Raw genomic sequence first — 19621 nt, 5'->3', positions numbered from 1 at the left:
TTTTATATTTTTCCCAAATCTTTGTTCATTTATTTTCTTATTATCAATTTTGTTGGCTTCCTTCTCCTACTCCTTCTTCTTCTCTTATTTCTTCTTCTTCCTCCTCCTGATCTCCCAGGCTAGAAGTACAGCAACCACACAGCCACCACTCAAAAGGCCCCAGAGGCCAATCTCACTGCCAATCAACACAGAAGCTTTGACCTGCTCTGTTTCCAACCTGTGTTTCTTTGTCCTTCCTTAGGCAGCCTGATAGCCTCTCCATTGTAATGGCAAGCAAAGAAGTAGTCAGCACCTTGTTTCAGCTATTTAGCTGACGCCTTGTTTCAGTTCTTGCCCACGGTTATATTAAGTCTTTTGTTGAGAAGAACTTGGAAACCCCACAACTTGTGAACCCTAGAACTTGTGAACTCCTATTGCTGATGCAACAGAAAGGGGAGCATCTATTGACCACATATAAGGAGAGGCCCAGGCTGGAGAGAGCAGAATTGAGAAGAGAACTTGTGTTTGCAGAACTGAGAAGAGAGAAGAACTGAGAACTGAACAGAACTGAGAACTGAGAAGAGAATAGAGAACTGAGCAGAATTGAGAAGAGAACTCTTGTGGTGGCAGAGTCAAGAAGGAGAAAATGTGTGGTATCCTGGAACTCTGTCTGTTCTGTCTGTGTTGAGGTTTGTTTGTGATATTTTGTACAGAAGTCCTGGAACCTTACTGGAAGTGCTGAAAGAGGATTTTCTGGTTGTCTGTTTACAGAAGTCCTGGGAGAGAGTTTTGGAGATCCTGGGACTTTACTAATGATTTGTGTTAACCTCTTGGACCTTGTTTGTGGGTCTTTGTTGATTTCTATGTTATTGATTTGTGTTGACTGCTTGGTGTGGGTCTGTGTATTTCTATACTGTTGATTTGTGTTGAGTTCTTAGACCTTGTTGGAAGGTCTGTGTTGATTTCACAGGCAGATAGTGAATTGATGATGGTGCTGGCAATATTCATGAATATTATTATGGCTTTGTTAAGCTTTGTCTTCCCAGGAACAGAAACTGTGAAGGAGGTGGACTAAACACTGTGAGCTTCAATATGGAATGGGAAACTGGACAAGGAACTGGACAAAGAACTGGACAAGGAGATGGACAAGGAACTGAGAGCCGCCTGCCCTTGAATGCAGGTGGCAGTTGGCCAGGAATTGGTACCATGGAAGAGGAACCATGGAATATGAGAGCCAGCCTTGAGTCAAAAGACCTCTACTTAGGTATTTAATGCAAACTGAGAAGATCATGATTTACTGTGGCCTAGGGGTTGGAGGACTTTGTACTCTGTATCCTGTATCTCTTCAGGATGATTGAATTAAGGATGACTGGAAACTAATCCCCAATTAAAAAGAAAAAAGACTTTTTGACTGAGAGATTAAGACAATGTGACCTAGGGGTGGAGAACTTTGACCTTTGTACTTTGTGTCCATTAAGGAGGCAATCCTCCTTAAGGATGATTGAGTTAAGGACTTATTGAATGATATCTTTTGCTTAAAACTATGTGACCATTTTGGTGAAAACTATGTGGTCATTTTAGTGATAAGTTATGTCATAACATTGTGAATGCTGTACTTTGGTTTCTATGAATGTTTTGTTTTAATTTACTGCTGAATAAATAGAGAGTTCACCATACTTTGTAATCAGAACCTTGATGCTATTCACAGCAGCAGACCTCTGGAAAGCTGCTTGTGCTTGGCTTTACATCCATGTCCTGCCACTATATAAGAGGACCTTCCTTACTATAATAAAAATAGCAATGAAAAGAAATATGGTTGAAGATGCAGGCCTATATAAAGACTAAGAAAAAAAATCTTGCTGGCTAATGGTTGAGTTAAAGAACAAATTAAAGAAACAATATACAATTACACTAACAACAACAGTAGAAATAAAACACCTAAAGTTATGAAGTGTGGCCAAAAGGGAGGCAAACTTTTATTTCTGAGCACATATTTACAAAAGAAAAAAATAAATGTAATTATTTTAGTTGGTGAAAAAAAATTAGAAAATAAGAACAAATACAACAAAAGCTAATTGAAAAAGAAGAATCAATGGAATTAAAAGAGATGTCCCAGAGGCCTAGGCTATGTGAGTGTGTAATGTACTTTATAAAACTAATACAGAGGAAGAGATATATAATTTAAATATTTCTAAATACATTGCTGAAAAAATAAATTCCATATGGCTATAAACCTGTTTCAATCCCTCCTCTTGCAGGTTGCTTGGTGCATTGCTACAAATTGCATTTGTCTTTCTCCTTTCAGTGGCATTACCTTCACTCTACTCAGCTTTCCATCAGATCTCAATTATTCATCAATTCTAACTTCTCATCTTTCCCTTCCCAAACCCTCCTCTACTTCTGATCTTCCTCACTGATCTTTTTTTTCCCCTTTGCCCCCATTCTACCATGGTCTCTATATCCATTTTCTCCTCCCTTTAACAAATGCCAGAACTCCCTGGATCTTTTCTAGTGTCCAAAATGACCTCCTGGACCTAAAGCTCTCCTGGGCCAAGATTTACATCATGATAATAATAACTAGCACTTATAAAATATTTCTACATAACCAAAATGTGTGTGTTTTCTCACTTAATCTTTACAACAACTCTGAGGTAGGTGCTATTATTATCCCCATTTTGCATATGAGGAAACTGGACCTAGAAGAGGTTATATAACTTGCCTGGGGTCAAATGGCTAATAAGCATCTGAGGCAGGATTTGAACAGAGTTTTTCCTAATTCCATTTGCAGCGCTCTCTGCCCTGCATCATCTAGCTGCCTATAAAGGGTGTCCTAAAAGCCTACTGGAGTTTTATGCAATTAAATCTTAAAACTTCACTAAGATTCTTAGGACACAAAGGTACATCTTTGGTCAATAAAGAGGTGTTATTTTTGGCCCTAAACAAGTCAACCTAATGAGGACTGTTGCCACAATTTCTCTTCAGAAAATACTGAACAACAGTAATGAGCCTTCTGTTCCCACTCAATTATAAAGAAAAAAAAAGTAATCTGCCCATGCCCTCCCATTAAAGATTCAAAGCATACAGAGTTATTGATAAAGCCCAAATTAAATGCCATAACATTTTTTAATTAAATATTGCTCAATTAAACAAAGTGTTAGAATATATAATGGCTATCTGCAAATATATTGATTACAAGGGTCCATAAAGGTCTTCCAATAACTGGTTCAAGGTCTTGCTCCACATGGTCATAAGGAATTCTGCCATGTCACCACAAGGGTATACTCCAAGCTTATATTGTGTGTGGTCAAGTCCATTGAAAGTACCTGCAGGGAACCAAACAAGACTATGGGTTCTCTCTCCACAAATCTAAGCAGAGGCCAACAGACTTCCCCCCAGAGGCCTCTCCTATGATAAGCACAGTGTGCCCAACCGAGGCAGCATGAGTATTATGATCCTTGTTAAACAGATTAGGAAACTGAAGATCAGGTAAATCAAGTTACTAGCTCAAGGTCACCAGCCAGTAAAGAGCATAGCCTGGCCAAGAGGCTCGGTATCCGACTCAAAGGACACAAATGCAGAGCAATGTATTTCATGCTTTCTCCTTGCTACCTTTTCTCAGTACTACATAATTTCCTATGTGATTCTGTCTCTGCTGGACCCAGCCTACCTGCTTTTTTCCCCTCCATCTTTTCTTCATTTCTCCACCTCCCAATTGAAGAACACCAAGCATATTCTGTTTTTGCTTCTATGTATCATTCTTTTTTTTTTAAGCAATCAGGGTTAAGTAACTTGCTCAAGGTTACACAGCCAGGTGTTGCTGGGTGGGTAATAAGTGTCTCAGCCTGGACTCGATCCCCAGGTCATCGCGACACTGGGTCCGATGCTCTTATTCACTGTGCTTCCTGGCCACCCCGATGTATCATTCTTTTTAAGCAAATAATCCTAAGGAGGTTGAAAGCTATTTATTATTGTTGTTTCATTGTTTTCAGTCATATCCAGCTCTTCATGACCCCATGTGAGGTTGTCTTGGCAGAGATACTGGAGTGATTTTGCCATTTCCTTATCCAGTTGATTTTACAGATGAGGAAATCAAGGCAAACAGAATTAAGTGACTTGCCCAGGGTCATACAGCTAGTAAGTGTCTAAGGAAGATGAGTCTTCCTGACTCCAGGCCCAATATTCCATCAACCACACCACCTACTACCAACTGATTCTTAGCTTGTTACAATCTTGTGTCATTCTATGAGTCAGCCAGAATACTATGTGTATGCCAACATACTATGTGTGTAGTCCTCTATGATCTTTGGTGGAAGAGGGGGGAAATTGCTTTTTATGAAAATAGAAATAAATGTACAAACAATAACAAACATCAGAACAAAATTCAGAAGAATACCTGTATGGAGATCAATGTGTTCAGGAAGAGAGGAAGATAGGTGATGCATTTTAAAATGCACAAGCAGGTGGGGGTTTCCAATTCGCAGTGTGTGATTTGGGTGGGAATAGTTAATAATACTAAGACTAGGAGAGAGTGAAATAAGATATAGTTCTCTTCAACATCAGTCCTCTGGCATTTGAAGTCCTTGACACCTGGCCACAATTGAATCTTCCCAGCCTCCTCATGCCTTACTGATTCTCCTTTCCCACACTCTGTGGTCAAGACAAACTAACCTTACCATTCCTCACATATAACCTTTCTACTGCCATCTTCATACCTTTGCAATGATTATTCCCTAGACCTAAAATATACACCCTCCTCACCCTTAATTCTTAGAATTATTTATGTTCTTCAAGACTCATGCCAAATACCACCTTCTACATGAAGCCTTTTATCATACCCGCCTATCCCTCCCCAAATCACCTAGCATTTTTTGAGCATATACTATATATGGATCAAATGAGGTAATTGTAATAGTACTTAGCACCGTGCCTGGCTCTAAGTAGGCACAAAATAAATGTTTCTTCCCTTCCGTTATATATGCTTTCATATATATACATATATATGTGCATGTATATATGTTTATATGTAAATATGTGTATATGTTTATCTATCTACAGCTATATCTATGCAACTATATATTTCTGTGTATATATTTTTTTATATCTATATATCTCTATATCTATCTAGTTTCCCGCAATAGAATGAAAGTTCATTGAGAGAAGGGGCATTTTATTTTTCTCTTTGCTTCCCCAGCACTTAGCAAATAGTAGACTTTTAATAATCACTTATTGAGGGTTTTGTTTTTCTTCCCTTCTCAATGGATCAGAGAGGGGAAGGTGGGAGGGAGAGAATTGAACATAAAATTGAATTTAAAAATAAGTATTTGTGGAATGACTGATTATTTCTTCCTCCTGGGAATCAATCTTCCAGGTAGTTTTTTTCTTATTCAAAAGGGGCCATCTAATGTAGACTTTGTCCAAATTTCTATATTTAGGAATGAAATGTTAAGATTAAGAGCCTTAGGGGTGGCTAGGTGGTGCAGTGAGTAGAGCACTGGCCCTGGAGTCAGGAGGACCTGATTTCAAATCCAGCCTCAGACACTTGACACACTTACTAGCCATGTGACTTTGGGCAAGTCACTTAACCCCAATTGCCCTCCAAAAAGCAACAACAACAACAACAAAAAAGATTAAGAGCCTCAGTCTCTCCCATGTATCCCATTTTCACTTTCCCCATGAACCTGAGCTAAAGTGGTAGGAGAGATGGGGGAAGGTGGGGAGGGGGAACCTGGAAGGCAAACACATGAATGGAGCTACAAGGGCTCACCACTTAAGACATTTCAGCAAGACCTTTCATTAGTAACAAACCTGTGTTTCTTGGTCATGGTGAAAGCTGACTGAGGTGAAATTTTGGTTGTCATAAGAAACGTTGACCTGGGTAATAGAGGCAGTGCCTACTCCCCATATGTGAATATAACCCAGCCACAGTGGTCTCATAGCTTCAATATATTGGTTGTGAATGATGTGGTTCTCCAGTTTGTTCTGTGAAAAGAGAGAAACATTGGGGATGGGGAGGAGAGGAAATTATGAAGTCACTTTATCTCTCTTAATTCCCCTTCATTCCATATCAAGTGAATAGTGTACAGTTATTCAGAACACAATCAGTCCATTTCTCCCTTTTTCTTCCTACCGTAACAGAAATGTGGGCATTGCATTACCTCTATTTGCTGATGGGGAAACCAAGGTACTACTATCTAGGTCAAATAATGAAAATAATTTCAAGGTCACTGCCTTTATCTTTATCAGGATTATTTCACAGGATAACCAGGACTATCTAAGTGCCTAGCAATGAATACATCTGTATCCCCTGACAGGTTATTAACTCAAAGAGCATTTAGTGAGCACCTTTTCTCTGCCTCAAACTTAACTAAGTCCTGTGAGAGACAGAGTCGCTCACTAATTTCAAATAGTGGAGACTAAAATAATAGACATACTGAGTGGGAAAAATTTAGAAGTAATTTAGCTCAGTCTTCTCAATTTACAGATAAGGAACCTAGATCCCAAAGGAGAAAATTGACTACTCAAGATCATATGGCTAGAACTCTGGTCTCCCAGGATGATGAGGAGAGAGAACACACTTACAAATAGGGAAGAATCACAAGGCAGTATAGAAAGACATAGAAGACACACTCTAAGGAAACACCTTGGTGCAGGGGAGAGACCCTGGTCATAATGAGTCAGGAAGACCTAAGTCAGACTCAGTTTTCTCATTTGTAAAATGGAAATAATAATAACACCTATTTTACATATTGTGAGGATTAAATGAAATCATTTCAGGACTACAGAGTTACACAAATATTATTAAAGGTGGGACTTGAACCCAGGTCTTACATATTCCCAGCCTACACTCTATCTACTGTGCCATGTCTGAAAATGGCATAATATGGGCCTTTAATATCATTAATAACACTTACCTGTCCAACAGAAAAGCTTGCCAAATAATAATTTCCTTCTTCATATGTATCTGCAAATGAACAGTATATTCAAGAGGGTCATCGCATCTTCCCTGACTACTTCCCTTCTCCAAGGTTCACCTATCACCGCCTCCCCTTCCCATCCACTACTGGGCTCAGGGGGATTGGTATCCCCAGTTTGGTAGGACTCCTAGAGCATTCACTTTGTTGTTACAGTCTTTGGAAATCCAGGTGATTCTCTTCACCAACAGAAGACTTTCATGGAGGGGCAATACACATGTAACAGACAGGATTTTTAGTATATAATTAATGGTTCAGGGAGCTTGGGAAATCATGGTGATTTCCTATTATTAATTAGAAGGTTTCTGATGATTAAGATATAGCTTATTTAGAAGTTAAAAATAAAACATGACCATAAACATTACAAGTCTGTGTCCAATCATTGCTTAAACTAACAATTAAGGTGTTGGTCAAGTGATGGTGGTACTACTTTGGGTTTGTTCTCTCTGCACAATACCATTGCCAACAAGTGCTCAGGAAAGGCAGTGTTTTCTACATGCTCCAGGGGACCACTGTGTTGCAGCTAATAGCAACAACTACTTGGGAAAGGGAACAACCATCTATCTCCTGCTACAGGTGAGGATAAAACCGCCACCAGGACAACCAGGGATAATCATTATGCTTCCACCAAAGGGTTAGGTTTCTCCTGATCTGGATGGGATCACGTTTACCTCTGTCAGTGAGTTTCCTTGAGTACACTAGGAGATGATTGTTAACATCACAGCCATGACTATGTAAGGGGCTCACTAGCTACGTAAAAACTATGTCCTAGTAACAAAGAGAGCACTTGGGCTTGTTTTACCACCTGCTTCACTTTCCTCTTTATTCTTTGTGACAAGCAATAGCTTGATGAAGAAGGGAAAGGAGATATAATCAGAAATAAATAACAGATATTAATTTAAAAAAAAACTTTTCTTATAAGACTTTATTCCTGTTTCTTCCTGTGGTAGTAGTTTAGGTAGCTGGGCCCTGGGCAGGAACTTAGAGCTTATCTAGACATGCAAATTTTCTGTAATAATAGGATAATGGATGGAAGGAATCTTAGAAGTCACCAAGTTCAACCTCTCATTTGATAGATGAAGAAATTGGGGCACAAAGAGATTAGGGGACTTGTTCAAGGTCACACAGCTAAGCAGGATTTGCACCCAGAACTTCCTGACTGCACATCTAATACCTTATCCAACATGCCATGCTGTGGCTATAACTGGCTTTAAAAATAAAACTTTATAAGTAGTTTGAGCTTGAATAAGAAAAGAACAAAACAGTTCTATACACAAGCCTTTTGATGGGGGCAATTAGACTTTGCCCAGGCAGCCCCTACTCACTGATGCTCTGTCCATCATCCCAGAAGAGCCAGCCTTCAGCATTTCCTTCATCATCCAAGGCAGCTGTGAGACCCATGAAGTTTTGCCGGCTACGTTAGCATGAGAAAAAATGGTTAGACCCACACCCATGGAGTACATTTTAGTTACTACTTTTAATAATACCAGCTAGGATTCATATAACGAATTAGTGTTCACAAAGCACATCCTATGTGTTACCTCATTTGTTCTTCACAATAGCCCTCCCTCAAGTGCTACCATTATCCCCAATTTTCAAATAAGGAAATTGCAGCAAACAGAGGTCAAGTGATTTGCCTAGGGTCACACAGCTGTTTGCCACAAGAGAAAGAAATGGCAAACCACCCAAGTATCTTTGCCAAAAAAGTCCCATGGAAAAAAGTCCATGAGGTCACCAAGAGTTGGACATAACCTAAGCAATTGAACAATATAGCTAGCAAATTTTGTAGGCAAGGTTTGAACTCAGGTCTTCCTAACTTCAGGCCCAAACCTCTTTCTACTCTACCACATAGCTGTCTTTAGAGCATGTGGTACCATGTATTTTGCAAGGAAGGGAATTAAAATTGAAATTTGTTGTTGTGGGGCGGCTAGGTGGCACAGTGAATAGAGCATCAGCCCTGGAGTCAGGAGGAACCTGAGTTCAAATCCAACCTCAGACACTTAACAGAAAAGCTAGCCTGTGACCTTGGGCAAGTCACAACCCCAATTGCCTTCCAAAAAGCAAAAATTTAAAATTAAAAAAAAAAGAAAAAAATTTGTTGTTGTTCAATCATTTCCAACTCTTTGTGATCCCATGGACAATAGCACACCAATGTTGTCCTTGAGGTTTTCTTGGTGAAGATATTTGGGTGGTTTGCCATTTCCTTCTCCAGTAGTTTAAGGCAAACAAAGATTAAGTAACTTGTACAAGGTCACACAGATAGTAAGTGTCTGAGGTTGGATTTTAACACATGTCTTTCTGTCTTTCATTGCTTTATCCATTGAACCACCAAACTGCTCAAAATTCAAGTTAAAGTGCCAATAACATCAGTTTCTATATGTTTCTGGATGTATCCATACACTCATGTGTGACCTAAGGCTGGCTACTGGAGCTATTCTTCACCTTATTATCTAGCCAACTTCTCACAAGCAACATCTATGATGTACGTGTGTCCCTCTATCCCACCCTTAATTTCGGTTTTAGAGCCATAATTAAAACAATACAACTATATCACAATTGCTACTAGAAAAAGGTGTATCAGTCTATTCCCCAGGCTCCACTCACCATCTTTCCACTCACATAACTTACAAAAGTACCCATCAAAGTCCATTTTTTTTCCCTACATGTACTGTCGTTTCCTGTTAGCAATGTAAGTGCCTTGAGGGGAAAGACTATTTGCAATTTTGTATTTATATTCCCAAAACTTAGCACAGTGCTTGGCCTGTGTCATGTCTGATCCTTGGTGACCCCATTTGGGATTTTCTTGGCAAAGATTATAGAGTGGTTTGCCATTTCCTTCTCCAGTTCATTTTACAGATGAGGCAAACAGGGTTAAGTGATTTGCCCAAGGTCACACAGCTAGTAAGTGTCTGAGGCCAGATATGAACTTGCATAAACTCATGAAGATGAGTCTTCCTGACTCCAGGCCCACCATTCTATCCATTGTACTATGTAGCTTCCCTGCTTGGCCTACATTATGTGCTTAATCATTGGCTTTTCATTCATCTAGTCCAGTACCCTCATTTTATAGATCAGAAACCAAAACTTAAGTAAAGTCCAAGGTGTCATCCTGAGCAAGTAACTTAACCTCTGTCTAGAAGAGCTGGGATTCAAACTCAGGTACTTATCAGAAAACCAGCACTCTTTACATTGTGCCTTAAGAAGTTATAGAACCAAGATTTCATCCTGGAAGGGGACTTTGAAACCAGCTAATCTAATCCCCTCATTTTCTAGATGAGGAAGTTGAGGACCAGAAAGGTTAAGTGAATTTGTGCTATGGTAAAGGTAAGATTTGAACTCATGTCCTATGACTCTACATTCAGCTCTTTTTCTACAGCACTATTCTGTTTCTTAGTATCTTTGGTCTTAGAATTCCTAAATCCTTTACTGGACATACCTTAATGACTTTAAAAGCATTAACCTTCCCAACATCCCAGAAACATAAGAAAGGACATCAGAAGGAGAGTTAATATATTATCCAAGATTACCATGAATCATACAGCCCCTCCCCTGCCTTCCTGACTGAATCCCCAAAGTCCAACATCCACTCCCAAGTTTTACCTCTTTCCAACCAAAACCTGAGAATGGTTTGTAATAATCAGTCAAAGAACTTGGTATCAATTGTATCAAGGAGTTGCTACACTCCAGTAAAAATTAATGTTGAAACTAATGTCTCTTAGGAAAGGTGATATAGATAGGGAAACTCTCCAGTCTCTTACTCACCTGTAGTAGGTGTTATTGGCAGGTTCTTGCCATGGAAGGATGTAGCCCCCACGGATATGAAGATTGATATGGTCAAGGGGAGCTGATAATGTTGTAAACTTTCCCCTCACTCCTATGTCTGATCCCTGAGGCAAGAGACAGGCGGGGATAATGAGAGACAATATTTGCTTAAGGTATTTCCCTTTAGCTGAGTAATAACATGGCAGAATAAAACAGTTTAATGCCCTCCTATTCATTTTACTGGACTTTATTCATAGCTACCCATCATCCACATAGAGTTCTGCTACACCTTAAACCAGTACACTCCCACCTGGGAGATCCATCCTTTGGTACTTGCCTTTCTCCAGTCTCAACTTCAGCTCTCCCACTGTACCATGTCCACTGAATCTGCCTACCACCCTAAGTGAAACTACAATAATTCACTTAACTGAAAACTAAAGGCAGGGTCAGAGGAGAGTGGCTACCCAACCTGGACTTCCCAATCAGCTGTTTCATAGTTTCCCTCATCATCAATAGACCTCTTACACATCTTTAAGCTTAAAGAGACACTACGTCTCTTCTACCAACTCCTATTTCTCAGCTCTTGTACCTGGATCTTTTCTGTTGCATTTTCTGGAGAAGAAGAAAAGAACAATACAAATCTAGGACACTGAAAATTCAACTTAATTGGGCCACAGCTCAGCAGTGTTTGGGACCATTGTAAACATCACAGTCTAATTTGGCCACACCATAGAGTAAATCATGGAGAACATGGAGAAAGTAAGTTGGACTAAAGTATAAATAAAGGGCCTTGAATGCCAGGCTATTCCAGACACAACTGGGAAAGTTTTGGAGTTTGACTATAACATAATCATAAATATACATTATGACAATTCTGGAAGAAAGATTTACAAGGAGAGAGACTAGGGGCAGGAAGACAAATTAGAAAACTCTCACAGTGGACCAGTTCTAATGTCTCGTGTGGTAGCAGTGGGAACAGAGAAAAGAGGATAGATTTCAAAGACAAAACAGAGATAAACTATACAGGACTTGGCAGTTTTGGTGGGGTGGTAAGGGAGGTACAACTATCAAAGACGACTTCAAGATTTCAAGTCTAGGTTATTTGGACAATATGGCAGCATCATTAATAGAAAGAGGGACCCTACCTCAACACTTGACTATTCTCCAACATTACCAATAACTCTCTCTTTGTTGTCTCTTTCCTATCTCTGAGCTTAAAGAAAAATTGTCTTGACCATGTTCAATTCCTGTAGCTATTGTCTTATTTTGTTTCTCGTCGTGTTTTCATGGCAATACTTTAATTTTAACATAGACTGTCTCCATTTCCTTCATGTAGCTTCCATCACTATCATTGCACAGAAATTTCACAATTGCCAGGAACTCCACACTCAGAGAAGAAAAAAAAATGTTGCTCCATTTACCCTTAGTTCCCTTAAAAGAAGCTGGCTACTGGAGAGTAACCTTAGCTGCAGAACAAAATAGTCTAGTCACAAACAAATATTCTGCAGGTTCATTCCAGCAAGAAGGGAGCAATTGTTGTTGTTAGGCCATTCAATCATAGTCAACTCTCCCTGGCTTTCTTGGCAAAGATACTGGATTGGTTTGTCCTTTCCTTTTCCAGTGTGTCCCCATTTTACAGAGAGGGAACAGAGGCAAAGAGGGATTAAATGACTTACCCACGGTCACACAGCTAGCAAGTGTCCAAGCCCAGGTTTGAACTCAGGTCTTTCAGACTTCAAACCCAGTGCTTTATCCACTAAGCCATCTAGCTGCCCAGGAGAGGGAGAGGGAGTAGTAAAAATGACTACTATTCTGAACTGAGGGCTTAGGGTAAAGAGAGAAAGGGGGGGGGAAGAATAGGGGAAAGAACTAGGTAGAAGTCACAGGAAGTCAGTTAAGTGGAAGTTAGAATTTCCTGGTAATTCAAAATGTATATATTAACTGGTGAACTTAGGAGGTAACAAGTTCATAGCCATTAAGCAAAGAATGCTGTCTAACCTCTATATGGGAATGTGGCAGAAGAAAGAAAAGCTTTGAAGGTCAAGGTGTAGATTAAGTATGTTTCATGGTCTGCCAATTCTGAGACTCTAGTTCCTCCCGTTATTGCTTTATTTCATTATTCTACTCTGGAATTGATGAATGTTGGACACGACAATCTATTTTTTCTTCTGCTGCCTTCCTTTCTTTCTGCTGTCTCAATTCCTTTTCCTTTCTGTTCCCTTTTAGGAAGTCAGGATAGGGGTGGCTAGGTGGCACAGTGAACAGAGCACTGGCCCTGGAGTCATGAGGACCTGAGTTCAAATCCAGACTCAGACACTTAAGACTTACTAGCCATGTGACCTTGGGCAAGTCACTTAACCCCAATTGCCCTCCAAAGGAAAAGCAAAAAAAAAAATGAAGTCAGGATAAAGTGGGAACAATACCCAGCTTTATTTTTTTCCTGCTACTTTGTCAAGTCTTGATTGTGATGACTCAATCATGGCAGAGATTATCACAATGAAGCTGCCTTGGAAACACCCTGAATAGCTTCCAGGTGACAGTGACTGTAACTGGCATAGGAGCTCCAGGCCCTGACTATAGAAACTACTTGGCCTGTTTCCCAAAGTCTGTATTTGTTTTTCAAATGAACTTTATTCACTCAGCTTTGAAAGAGTAGATCACCCTACACTTCTCTCTGTCTTGATAGCTAAAATTGCTTATAAAGCATGGGCTGTACATATTTATGAGACTGTACTTTAGGAGGAATACTGTTAATAATGTGTTATGTAAAAGTCATCTGCATAGAGATAATAGAGTAAAAGTTTTAGAAATTTGCACCAATCCTGAATTGATTGTAGTTTGAGTAATTCTTGTTGCCACTAACCTACAATGTGCCTTTACATACCATTGAATGAGGGAAATAAGAACTTCGCCATCACCTTTATGATTCTCCCAGGCCTGACTATATTGACTTAGTCTGAGTAGAAACTATTTCCCTAAAGCTATATCTGAAGATTCCTTTAGTGCCCTGAGCATGAATCCAACCAAAACTAATTCAGAAATTGAAGACCCTGTGAGCAAAACTTGCTCTAGGTATTTCATAGAGTTTCTCTTTTCTACTTAGGTACAAGTGATTCACTCAGCTCACAAGGGCCAGTCACCATTGCTCCCGAAGTTTTTGAAAAGTGCTTAGTAAATAGTTGACTTTGGAAGACTGACAGCTACCCATGCTTATGATCAGGAAAACTGGAAAGAGTATTGATGATAGAGTATGACAGGGATACCTACCCAAGGACTGTGTGAGACAAACCTGACAGAGATCCTGACAATGTTCCAGGATAAGATGTCTCCACCACCCACCACCCCATTTCAGACCTAGACCAAACACATCATTCTGAACAGAGGGAGCATGAGCTCCCGTGTACCATCACAGCAGCTTACCGTATAGTAATCATACCAGCGGGCATTGGGAAAGTAGGCAGTCACATTCCGGGTATTCTACAATAAATTAGATAACATAAAAATAAGTCAATAAAGAACTGGGGAAATTGTCCAAAATTACCCAGAGGAATTAACATGAATAATAATCACTACTTTTAAGAGTATTAAAAAGCAAATATCTGATGAATTTATCATTTTCTAATTGTCTTCCAATGATCCCCCTGACTTATGGATAGATAGGAGGATCATTCATTTTATAGATAAGGAAATCAAAGCATCAAAAATGATTTTAAACTGCAGAACAATTAATGCCAATACAAGGGCTAGACACCACCACTCAGAATGCCAAGCTCAGACTAATTTCTATTACTCAATATTATATCTCAGTTTGGATCTTATAAGGGCTCAGGTGAATCTATACTCACAGGTTCCAGGACAGGGCTGATTAAGAAGGCAGGACCCCATAAGAATTGATGGAATATGTCCCAGGTTTCTTTGTCTTCCACAAACCTGAACAGGAAAACATGATGTCACAAGTAAATGGTAAGGACAATGAATGTTTTCTCAGGTAATTGGATCACTGAAGTTAGTGCTCAAAGGGACCTTAGAAATTAGTAATACTTCATGATTTGGACAAATCTCTAGGGGATTTAGGCTTCGCCCACAAAATGCCCAAATTCTGTGCCCTTTGAGTCCTTCCTTCTTCCCCCAGGTCTGGTTCAATCAGGCACAGGCAGGAATAGTAACCATGGTGCATTTGAAATATTGAAGTAACTTTGCCTTATTTCCTAGAACCAAGGATTTCTCCTACTATTATGCAGATGTTTAAGAAATATTTTAAATTAATTTAGCCATTTTAGTCATAAGAAGTAAAGTCAAATTGCTGCTTTAAAAAGAAAAATATGATTCACTCTAACACTAGAGCAAAAAGAAATGACTTCTGGATTATCAAGTGTCCTTGTATAATTCTTTTCTTTTCAAACAGTAAAAATTAAAAAAAAACAACTCCCACATATTTATACAGTGCTTTAAGGTTTTCAGAATGCTTTCCTCATCACATATCTATGAGATCAGAAGTGCCATTATTATTGTCCCCACTTTACAGATAAGAAAGCTGAGCCTCAGAGAGAACAAATGGTTTGCTCCTGGTCACAAACTACTGTCATAGCTGAGATAAACAGCAAAAACAACAACAAAATGATCTTCTCATTCCAAATTCGTGCTTGCTTCCATAGGCTACCTATGGAATATACCTAAGGAATATACTTCACTTTAGAATGTATCAATGCATGAAAAAAATACTGATTAAATGCTCACTAGACACAAGGCAGAGGGGAAACACACAGGAAAGCAAGACAAGCTCTGTTCTCAAGGACCTCCCACTCTAGCAGGGGGAGATAACCATAAAGAGCTTCCCACTGCAATTCAAAATGGAATCCAATGTAGGACCTGGAGAAACAGAGAGGGAACTTACTCATGCAGAAGGGGCCGGACAACAGTGCTGCCTTCTACATGGGCCATGTGCATCAGGGTGTAGAGATAAGGCAACAGGGTGTATCTTGTCTGAAGGACATTTCTTGAAAGATCCTCAAAGGTGGAATTCCAAGCCACAGGGTCTTGTCTCTAGAGACAGAAGGAGGGAATGCTCAGACCAAACCCTTCACCTGCCTTCACTAGGAAACAGGCCAGATCACTAGAAAGCTCCCCTATCCTACAAAGGGAACCTGCAGAGTCCTGGCTCCTAATTCCCCAGGCTGCCATCCCCCTTGACCTTGGCTAGGGAAGACATTCTGATTCTTCTATCCCTCCTTTCTTGCCCTGAGTGACCCTAAAAATCATTAGACCTGATACAAAAATATATCATGGGCAGCATAAACCAAACATATATTTGTCCTGCAGCAATATTATACTGTACTGGGTTACATGTAAAGAGAATGTCTGTGAAAAATTAGAGGTGTCCTAGTATTGTAACCTCGTGGCAGAACTGTGAAAATTGTCCAAAGTCAGAACAGAAAAGTTCTCTGCTCTCTAGTCTTTTTCTCTCCAGCTTCTGGCAGAAGTGAGATGCATTAGAAATCTCCATTGGCTAAGGGAATGTGAGTTATCCCTTGTATTGTGAATGAAAGGACTGGTGACTTCTGAGGTGGTTTCCAGGTGAGAGGGGCTCCATTACATCATGGGGGAAGAACTGAAGCTGAAATTCTATCACAAGGGAAGGCCTAAGGCACAAGCTGGCATCTCACCTTCTGCCCAATTGTATTGTGGTTCCTAGAGAAAGGGTAAAAGGCTCCCAGTTGCATCCAGCGAGCACACATCTCATATTCAGCATCATTAAAGAATCCACAGATATCTGCTCCTGTCTGAAAACAAAAAGGGAAAACAGAGAATGACAATTTTGTGGGGTTCAGATACAATCTCCAAGTGGTCGACACAATCTGAGTGAGACTTACATAGGATATTCCAAAGAGACTGAACTCCATCATGCCTGCAATGAGAACCACAGAGATGTTGCATGAGGCAAGTTGGTAGACTGGACCAGGGTCTACCCTTCCCTGCTCACTGACTTTAAAAGCTCAGCATGGAGAAAAGACCAATGAAATACATGGAATGATACAATGAACTAGTCTGGGACCTGAGTCCTCCCTCATTCTCTTCCAGAGTCCTAAAACTCAACAGACTTATTGAGTAAATAGAATGGACTCATCTCCCTTCCAAGGGAAAACTTCAAGAAAATTCCTACACTCACCAATGATGGATTTATAGAGCTGGTCCCATGCTGCTGTGTTGTCTCCCAGCCAATGCCCTGCCCAGCGTCCTGAAGAGGGAAAGGTTGAGCGAGTGATCACAATTCCTCTCTCTCCTGTGGCCTCCTGCACACCTCTGATCAGGGAAGAGAAAGAAGAAATGACAACCTACCTGGGCAGGACAAAGATCTATCCTCCTCAGGGGGTTCTTACAGTGAAGCCTATGAGCTGAGGACTATTCTCAGCCAATGACTGGGGGGAACAAGATGGCAAACTGGGTCTTTTGACAAAGCTGTGCCTGTAAAAGCACTCTGTACAAAGTGAAAGACGAAACTCAAACTACGTGGTACATTGGCTAAAAATACCTTTAAAATGATTTATTTGAGTGTTTGTGTGAGAAGAGGAACATACTTTCCTTTAGCTTGTGAATACTTTCACTGTCCTAATGATGTGTCACTTTAAATAATTCTTATCAATATGTATTTCCTAAACATAAAAAAGAGATGTAAGATAGGAATTGGGTCAGCAATTTCATTCATCTGAAACTCCAATTCTGTTTACCCACCACATGCTCTGTGGGCCTTGGGGAAAGGGAGGCAGGGACTCACTCATATGTGGGCTTTGTCTGGGACCAGCCATAGAGACTGTGCACATCATAGTGCCTCACTGGGCTTCCATCAGGCAGGAACTGCTGGCTTTCCATGCACAGGGTCTTACTGCTCAGGCCTCTGTCTCTTGACTCCAGATCTGAAGAAAGAGATGGAAAGATGTGAGAGCCCCTCTGTTTCTCTTCTGGAGGCAGTGAAGGAGGGAGCTTGAGCTGAGGGAATGAGAGAGGATGGAGTATGAGTTTGGGATATGATAAGCAAGTTAGAGGTAGAACATTTAAAGCTTTGAACAGCTGTCTCCAGTGCTCAGTAAGAAATGGAAAATTGAAAAAATTAATTCTGAGTACAATGCACAGACCACTGGATAGAGAACAGGAAGGGCCCTTAGAGAGGGGCTAAGTGGAAGGCTTGCCCAAGGGTGTAGGCACATTTACCCTTTACGCTGAACACCCCTATGACATGAGCCAAGACTGTTTAGAATATGGATGGGAATTGCCCTTGAGACACCAATAACAATGACATTGCCAATGCCAGGCTGCTGGTAATGACTGAAGGCAAATCCTAGGCCAAGGTATCTTTGATGAGGTAAACCTGAGTCTGGGTGATATTCTGCCAAAAGAAAATGTACTTACAGGGCATATAAGGAGGATGGTTCAATGTGGTATTCCTGCAGCCTGGAGGAACTGCCCCATTCACAAAGCTTGATGGTTCGTTCATATCCTTCAAAATGTAAAGCAAATCTTTATGTATATGTGTATTACATACACACATGAGAATGTTATCATTACCTTCTGCCAGGTGACAATGAACAAATGCTTACAGCTGGGGCACTCAGAACATATGTGGAGACTAATAAATCAGAGGGGGGGATCACTTGGGAGGATTGGGCCTTGCTTTATCTCAGGCTATGCTAGAGGGTCAAACACATTCAGGGGAAATACTGGATTCACTTCAGTGAAAAAGATAAATTCCCTGATATGCATGTATATTAGGCATTAAAGTAATGGTGAATATGTACTAAAAATACAGATTGTTAAATGCCTTATTAGAAAATGGAAGCCTCGGGATAAAACGCTGCCCAGAAAGTCTTGATCATTTAAGGACTGATTCACTCCAGTGTAGAACAATCATACATATGGACAGAAATAAACAAACCTACACAATGTTTAGAACATGTGTGTATGTTTATGTATACACATTCAAACAGACACACACAAACACATGCACTTACAATCCACAATCCATCAAACTTCAAACTCTTCTGTGGCTCAGTGGGATTGTTGTAGAGTTCTAGCAGTTCCCTCTTCCACCAAACAGCTGTTGAGTTACGGAAAAAGTCTGGGAAGGCAACATGAGCCCTGTATATCTGTGAAGATGAAATACAACCAATAGGTAGATTGATCAGGCCACTGACAAATAACTCTTTATGCTTATTATTTGCAATTCTGCTACAGTATGCAGATAAACTTCTGAAAAATTTCAAAGTGTTTTCAAAAGAATTCTTAGTTTAAAAGAATCCACAGGATCACCAATCAACTGAATACTTATCAAAGTAGAATCATCTGAAGTGTCATGGAAAAATCCAAGGTTGTGAATTCACTGCCAGTTGTACCAAAGGAATCCTACTTCTATTTGATAGACATTATTTCCCAATACTGGGATTTAAGGGTGTTTTGCTCCTGTATCTGCATATAATCACTGTATTGTTGTTGTTCTGTCACGTCTGACTCTGACTCCATTTGGGATTTTCTGAGCAAAGATACTGAAGTACTTTGCCATTTCCTTTTCTAGCTCATTTAACAGATGAGGGCACTGAGAGAAACAGGCTTGAGTAACTTGCCCAGGGTTGCACAGATAGCAAGGGTCTAAGACCAAATGTAAAGTCAGGTCCTCCTGACTCCAGGTCCAGTGTACTATGTACACTATGCCACCTAAGTGCCCCTGCACCACCTAGCTGCTATGGACTAATGCCATATGAAAGGATATTGAGAACCAGGGAAGGGGACCCGCCTGGTAAGAATTCTTTCTTTTTTAATTTGGTCCTTTGGGGAAGGATGCTTTCAAAAAAGTGGGGAAGGAAAACTGGAATACAGGTCATGGTTAGTCAGGGACCATAACATTTCCAAAGTACTTTTAA

General features: G+C 40.2%; 1 protein-coding gene across 1 annotated transcript in view; it reads right to left on the bottom strand.

Moving 5' to 3' along the window:
- Positions 1–1929: 1929 nt before the first annotated feature.
- The window catches only part of MGAM (maltase-glucoamylase), a 123715-nt gene continuing 106023 nt past the window's right edge, over positions 1930–19621 (bottom strand). Inside the window, exons 35-47 of the mRNA XM_069087400.1 lie at positions 18117–18204; positions 17485–17623; positions 16879–17012; positions 16583–16617; positions 16376–16492; positions 15607–15755; positions 14558–14642; positions 14133–14189; positions 10713–10837; positions 8276–8364; positions 6891–6940; positions 5785–5958; positions 1930–3302 (exon numbers count right to left, since the gene is read on the bottom strand). Of these exons, the coding sequence (XP_068943501.1) occupies positions 3225–3302; positions 5785–5958; positions 6891–6940; positions 8276–8364; positions 10713–10837; positions 14133–14189; positions 14558–14642; positions 15607–15755; positions 16376–16492; positions 16583–16617; positions 16879–17012; positions 17485–17623; positions 18117–18204 (1320 nt within the window). The 3' untranslated portion in view covers positions 1930–3224. The remainder of the gene's footprint in view (positions 3303–5784; positions 5959–6890; positions 6941–8275; positions 8365–10712; positions 10838–14132; positions 14190–14557; positions 14643–15606; positions 15756–16375; positions 16493–16582; positions 16618–16878; positions 17013–17484; positions 17624–18116; positions 18205–19621) is intronic.

The sequence above is a fragment of the Petaurus breviceps genome, unplaced genomic scaffold (assembly GCF_028583685.1).
Source record: "Petaurus breviceps papuanus isolate PSGF00001 unplaced genomic scaffold, PetGlider_PUasm1.0 181, whole genome shotgun sequence".
NCBI lineage: Eukaryota > Metazoa > Chordata > Mammalia > Diprotodontia > Petauridae > Petaurus > Petaurus breviceps.
Note: the sequence above shows the minus strand (reverse complement) of the source record. Positions and strands in the feature narration are given on the sequence as shown.